This window comes from Urocitellus parryii, chromosome 7 (assembly GCF_045843805.1).
Source record: "Urocitellus parryii isolate mUroPar1 chromosome 7, mUroPar1.hap1, whole genome shotgun sequence".
Classification (NCBI taxonomy): domain Eukaryota; kingdom Metazoa; phylum Chordata; class Mammalia; order Rodentia; family Sciuridae; genus Urocitellus; species Urocitellus parryii.
The window spans coordinates 1,266,588-1,273,073 of NC_135537.1; the positions used below are offsets into that span (position 1 = coordinate 1,266,588).

Below are 6,486 nucleotides of genomic sequence, written 5' to 3' on the forward strand. Positions count from 1 at the left end.
CCTCATTAATGGTCCCATATCCAAGAGCCAACTGTTGGACCCTCCCAATGGGGCTTCGGTAGGCTGGCAGGACCGCCTGTCACCTGGTCTTGGGGGTCTTTGGGCCTCAGGAGCAGTGCTGCAATGCCTGCTTATTCAGTACTTTCCAAGGCCTGGGCTGTTCCCATCCCCTTCACCCAGGTTTTGCTTTCAAGTTCCAGAACAGGGTTTCCAAAGGGGGACCATGGGCCCAAGAGTCATTGAGCTGCTCTGCTGTGTGGAGGCTGAGTTTTAGGTTTCTATAACCTGGATAGGAGATGTTCGAGGTGCACTGATTGGGTTTTCTTGGGGGTCCAATGTCCCAGCATGGCAGAACCTACTCTTTTCTCCTTAGCAAGTCGTGCAAGTGCATGTCAACATGCATGCCAGGACAGAGGGGTGCTGCAGCTCCCTCTCCTCCCACCAGTGTGAGTGAGCCTGTGCTGTGCTGCGGACTGTGGACCTGCCAATAAAGACACTCACCTGGCATCCCAGGTCCCGGGGCACCCATAGTACCTGGCCACATCAACCACGCGTTTCACTCTAGACATGGGTGCCATGGGCTGCTGATCCCCTGGGAAGAATCCCCTGCCTGTGCTCTGAGACCTGCCGAATTCCCAGGGATCTGAACATGGGGACTAGGAGGCCTCTGATCTGCAGAGATTCCTACCTATGAGCAAAGGTGTTTCTTTAGGACAAGTCACCCTTACCTCTCCAGGACCTTCCTTGTGGTCCCAGGAGTCCTGGGTCTCTTGGGCCTTAGCCACAGCTGCATCCCTGTGTCCCAGCCTATGGGCTGAGAAGGGGCCTGCTCCTGTCAGCAAGGTACCCCAAGTTCCCTAAAGCAAGGCAGCCATTCCCTGTGCCTCAGGAACAGACCACCCTGTGGAACTGACTCCCCTAAACTGCTCTGCTTTCCTTTCCCAGGCCACCCTGCAGGCTGGGGAGGCTGGGGATGTGGCCATATCCAAACTCCTCCCCTGGCAGGAGCAAGACCATGGGGGTACCTGCATTTGGCCCACATGTGCCTTCTAGTCCTGTTTGGGCATGGTCCCCATCCTACCCATCCTTTTGAGGACTCAGGACCCTCAAAAACAGAACTGTTACCATTCTTTCCTTTGTACATCATATTTATTGAGTTTTCCCAACTCCTGGGCCTTTGAGTGAGCTGGCCCTGTCGTTAAATGGGCTTTCAGCCTTCCTGGGGCTGGCAGGGGTGGTGCCTGGCTGGAGAGCTGCCCAGTGTGCAGGTTAACGGGGCTCCTGATGTAGCCCCGACAGCAGGGTCAGGGAGGCATAGAGCGCACACGTGGGGCCCTGGGCCTGAGGTTCCCAGCACACATGGGGGGCGCCCACCTGTAGCACCAGGCCACATTCCTCCAGCAGGGTCCACCCTGGGGCCTCCTTGCCCCAGCTACTCCCAAGGAGCCCAGGGGGCAAGGAAATAGCCTTCTGCTCCTGCCATGGGGAGCTCTGCTGCAAGAGGTGCTCCACCTGCAGGAGGGTAGGAGGTTATGGGTGGAAGAGCTAGTCCTGAGTCCCTGGGCATGCACTGCCCTTACCGGTGTCCCAGGGCCCATTCCAGCCCCCTGCTGTGCCCTCTCACCAGCTTGAGCTGCTCCAACAGGGTCCCTGTCTCCAGCAAGTCAGCCAGCAGCTCACGCTGCGTTTCACTCAGCACTGGGGAGAGACATGGTCTGAGAGGGGGCTCAGGGAGGCCTAGTGGGGAACCTAGTCCTTCCCTCTGTCCCACATCTACTCCCCAGAGGTCACTCACCCGTCAGTGCCCCCAACAAGTAGAAGACAGGGGCGGCAAGTTCTGGCACAGGCATCCTGGAGGGGAGCACCAGGCACTCGAGGACAGCACCTGCCGGACCATCCAGCTGCTCCACTTGCCCGCCATAGCATAGGCCCTGCTCCAGCTGGGGCACAGACGGGGTGCGTGAGCCTGAGCTGGCTGGGCAGACCCTGCCACCGCCACCCAGCCCTACTTACTGAGGACTCTAAAGCTTGCAGGGCCAGCGAGTCCTTCAGGATCCTCCCCAGGGCCCCCAGCAGCTGCTGTCTCAGGTTCTTTTCCATGTGCTCCAGTTCCTCAGAGCCAGCCTGCACCTCTGCCTGCAGGCCCTGGAAGTCTTCAGTGACAACCAACTCTTCAAGTGGCCCATCTATGGGGACAGAGAGCTGGCACTTCCTGGTGCCCACAGAGCCCTGGAGAGCCCTGGACAGGAAGGGCACACCCAAGGAGCAGAAGGAGAGCCCACAGGGGTCCAAGAGGTATCAAAAGTGCACAAACCTGACAGGAACTTGAGGCGGTCGTGGATGGACTCTAACACGGAGGAGAGTCTGAAGGCTGGCTTCAGTGAGCTGCCTGCCCCTCGGGGAGGTTTGTGGCCTGGGCAGAGGTGTGAGGACAGGGGAGGGAGGACAGCATGGCTGAGTGCTACAGTAGGCCTTCCTCCCTGGCCCCATCCCCAACACTGGCAGCCCAGAGCAGGTGTGAGACCACAGAGGTCCGTGACACCTGGATGTGACCCCTGTGTGTGCGTGTGAGGAGCCTGTCCTTTGGGGAGGCTGTCCAGCACCACGGGTCCTGAACACAGGAGAAGGCCTTAATAGCAAAGGAAGGGTTCTCCCTTTGGACAGGCAGGGCTCACCTTTCGGGGGCCGTGGGAAGGTCCTCTGCTTCTCATCCGGGAAGAAGAGTATGTCTGGCGATGGGTGGGAGCAGAGAGGGGAAGGACGTCACCAGGATCCCCTCCTGCACAGGTCCCCTCCCCAGGTGAGGCCGGGCCTCAGTCTTCCACACACCAGAGCCCTGGGAGGTGGAGCAGCCAGATGCCTGCAGCAGCCCCTAGGAAGCCGGTGGCCCTCCCAAGGCCTTCCACCTCTCCATGGCGTCTGGGCCCCAGAGACATCCCCAGCTTCTACTGACCCCAGTCAGAGCCAATGATGAGTTGGGCCACTCGAAATGCAAGGGTGCTGCCTGCAGGGACGGTGACCGTATTCTTCCGGTTCAGGTGGCCCTGGCTCTCACCCTGAGGGATGAATAGACATAGCAGGACTGGGCCCTAGGTGTGGGGACGTGGGGTGTGGTGTGGGCTGGGTGCTAGTAACAAGCTGGCTACTGGTGTCAGCCAACCCAGGCTTTGGGGAGCCCTGGTCAAGCGTGGGGCTGTGAACTGCTCCCGCAGGGCTCTTGGCAAAACCTTGCCTGCTGCCACCCTGCGTTCATGTCAGGCCAAGATGGGCTGAGGGCTGGCCACACACCTGAAGGCACATGTTTCCAGGCAGTGCAAACTGGCCCGAGCCCTCCTTCTTGTGGGTTTGGGTGACCTTCACCTCTTCCTGGGTCTGTAGCACCTCCGTCACCACATACACATTGTCCCTGCGATTCCTCAGCTGCTGCAGGATCTTGTGTTCGGGCTGCCGCAGGCGCCTGCAGGAAGCTCACTGGGGTATGTCCACCACAGACTGGCCTCCCCACTGCCCCACGATGGGTGGGGTGAAGTGGCAAGGGCATCTGGGAGTCTGCAGATGCCAGGCATGGGGACCCTTCCTGGGTACTCCCAACAGTGTCTAGGTGGGTGTGAAGAGGAGGGATGAGGTCCAACAGGGAGAAGTGGACCCATGGGGCCCGGGGGCACCTGCTAGCCTTTACTCTCCTCTACACTGAGCCTGAGGCTCAGTTAGATCCCCAGGTCCCTGCCTTCATGATATGTCCTTGCAACTGAAGTCTGGGTGACTGTGCCACCTCCTTCCCGGGCAGCCCACCATGGCCACAGCGCTCCCTTGCCTCTTGGACTCTCCTTGCTGGCACACAGGCATGGCCTTGGGATTCTCCTGATGTCCATGACCCAGCGGCCTCCCCATATGTGTGGCTGCACAGCGTCAGGGACCTCAGTCCCTCCAGAGCTCACCTCTCCTGTTGCATGATCTCCCAAGTGTTTGGGTCCACACGCAGCGTGCACACGTTCATGGAAGCACTGGAGCTGCCGGACACTGCAGCTCCACCTGAGATCTTCCCTTGTCCCAGGGCTCCCAACTCCACACTGCCCTGCAGCTGGCCGTCCACAGCGTCATAGAAGTGGATAGGGCCACTACGCTCCAACTCTGAAGCAAGACCAGACCTGAGCATGGGGCCTGTCCCACCTGCTCCTGTCTTGTCCCACCCCCAGGCAGTGGGACCTTTGAAAAGGCCAACCCTCTGCAAACAGGGCCAGAGGCCCACAGCTGGTGAGCCTAGCAGGTGGCAGGTGTGGCCAGGCCACTCCTTTCTTCTCCCTGGATACCTGGTTCTGGGGCATCAGGCTCCAGAATGTCCTTGATTGACAGGTTGACACAGGTATACCGAGGTCTCCAGAACCAGGAGCTTGGGGACTTCCTGCTCAGCAGTCTGTAAGGCTGGTAGCTGGTAGAGCTCCGAAGACTGTCCACTGGGATGAGCTCCCTGCTGTGGTCCAGCTCCCGGACCACGCTCCGGACCAACCCCTCAAAGGCTGAAGGCATACTCCTGAGAAGGGCATTGGTTGGGTTTGTGCTTGAAGGCCCCCAGAACCTGGGACCTCAGTCCCTCCAGAACTAGTCCTGAGACCTTGTGGCTGGGAGAAAGCTCCTGCCCCTGACCACTACTCAACCCATAGCAAAACAGTGTCCACCCTGTCACCTGCTTGTCTACATCTCTCCAGGGCCATGAGTACTCCAGGCAGGACCATCACTCATGACCCTCAGCAGGATTCGAGCTATCCACATGGTCCTTTTGTGGCTACTGGGGCTACCTGTGTTGGAGGCAGCCCTAGTCCACCTGCTGAGGGTCACACAGCAATTAACCCGACAAGGCTACCCGAATGGGTAGCACCTTCCTGTCTGAGGAGCTCCGCGGGAAGAGGAAGGAGCAGGAGCCTCCGCCTCGGGGCACTTGGCGGAGGGGTCCATGGCAAGGCCAGGCAGTCTCCCCATCCTGGCTGTCTCCTGGGCCTTCTCCCCAGCAGCTCCCTGAGCCACCTGTCTAGGGCTGAGACTTCAGGGGTCAGAGGGCAAAACAGGCCTGAGCCACACAGGCCACCTGGCCAGTGGGAGGGAGCCCGGGGCTCGGGACCTGCCAAAGGGGGAGGATGGGCCAGAGGCCCCTGCGGGCCACAGGGCCAGCCGGGTCTCCGTGCCTGGAGGGCCCACCTCGGAGTCCGGCGCCGACCCGGCCTGCAGGTCTGGAGCGCAGGGCTTCCGGGTAGGGCCGCACCCCGCCCGCGCAGGGCAGCGCCCGAGGTGGACCGGGGAGGCGCCGGTGAGCTCACCGTGGCCGTCGGGCCCAGGGGTCCGGCCAGATGCGAAGGGAGGCGGCGCGGCGGGCGGGCCGGGGTCTTGAGCTCGCTCGGCCCGGAGGGAGCGCGGAGGGAGCCGCTGCCGGGAGCACAGCGCAGGAGCCAAAAGCGAAACTGCGGCGGGCGGGCGGCGCGGCTGCGTGCCCGGGGCGCCCTCCCGGAACCTCCCGGGACCCGCCCGCACCCCCTCCTCCCGCCGGCCTTGGCAGCGACCCAGCATTCCGGCCGCACCCGCTCTGGTACCCAGAAGAGCCCGGCGCTAAAATGCCGGCCCAGGGCCGGCGCGGTGGCGAACCCCTGTCGTCGCAGTGGCTTGGGAGGCTGAGGCAGGAGGATCCTAAGTTCAAAGCCAGCCGCAGTGAGGCCTTAAGCAACTCAGTGAGACCTATCTCTAAATAAGATATTTAAAAAGGGGCGGGGGATGTGGTTCAGTGGTTAAGCACCTCTGGTTTCCATCTCGGGTACCAATAAATGAATGAATGGATAAATAAATAAATAAAATCTGGGGCCACAGCAAAGGATCTGAAAGGCATTGCTCCAAACATGTACAAAATATACAAATTGCCAGCAAGCACATGAAAAGATGCTCAAGATCATTAGTCATCAGGGAAATGCAAATCAAAACCACGAGATATCACACCCACGAGGATGGCTGTCACACAAAAGATTAACAAGTGGTGGGGAGGAGTGGAGGTGCTGAAACCCCAGGGCAGACAGAGCCCCTTTCCAGTTCTACCTCCTCAAACAGGTGGACTTTGAGTTACCATGTGACCAAGTGATTTCACTCTTTTGGTACATACCCAAAAGAACTGAAAGCAAGAGGTCAGAGACTTGTACACCAATGTTCATAGCAGCATTATTCATAATAGTCAAAAAGTTCAGTTGCATACCAAAGTGCATAAATGCATTCTACTGTCATGTATAACTAATTAAAAAAAATTTTTTAAAAATTTTAAAAAGTGTCATTTGTGAAAGGGAAGTGACCACAACATTCAGAGCAACCAAGAGATCTTTATTGCAGCAGTGCAACAGAGGAGAAGAGAGAGAAAGAGAAAGAGAGAAAGAGAGAGAGAGAGAGAGAGAGAGAGGAAGCACGCACAAGAGAGACAGACAAAGCAAGAGAGAGCAAGAGAGATAGAGAAAACAA

At 59.0% G+C, this 6,486-nt stretch overlaps 1 protein-coding gene across 1 annotated transcript; it reads right to left on the reverse strand.

Annotated features, from left to right (window-relative positions):
* Window positions 1-1,140: 1,140 nt before the first annotated feature.
* On the reverse strand, window positions 1,141-5,483 carry Gsdmd (gasdermin D). Its single transcript, XM_026409842.2, has 11 exons — window positions 5,313-5,483; window positions 4,311-4,531; window positions 3,939-4,131; window positions 3,289-3,457; window positions 2,954-3,056; window positions 2,676-2,729; window positions 2,315-2,413; window positions 2,014-2,186; window positions 1,796-1,940; window positions 1,625-1,698; window positions 1,141-1,512 (listed from the first exon to the last, which is right to left on the reverse strand). The coding sequence occupies exons 2-11, from the start codon at window positions 4,525-4,527 to the stop codon at window positions 1,270-1,272; spliced, it is 1,470 nt and encodes a 489-aa protein (XP_026265627.1). The 5' UTR covers window positions 4,528-4,531; window positions 5,313-5,483; the 3' UTR covers window positions 1,141-1,269.
* Between the last annotated feature and the right edge of the window lie 1,003 nt (window positions 5,484-6,486).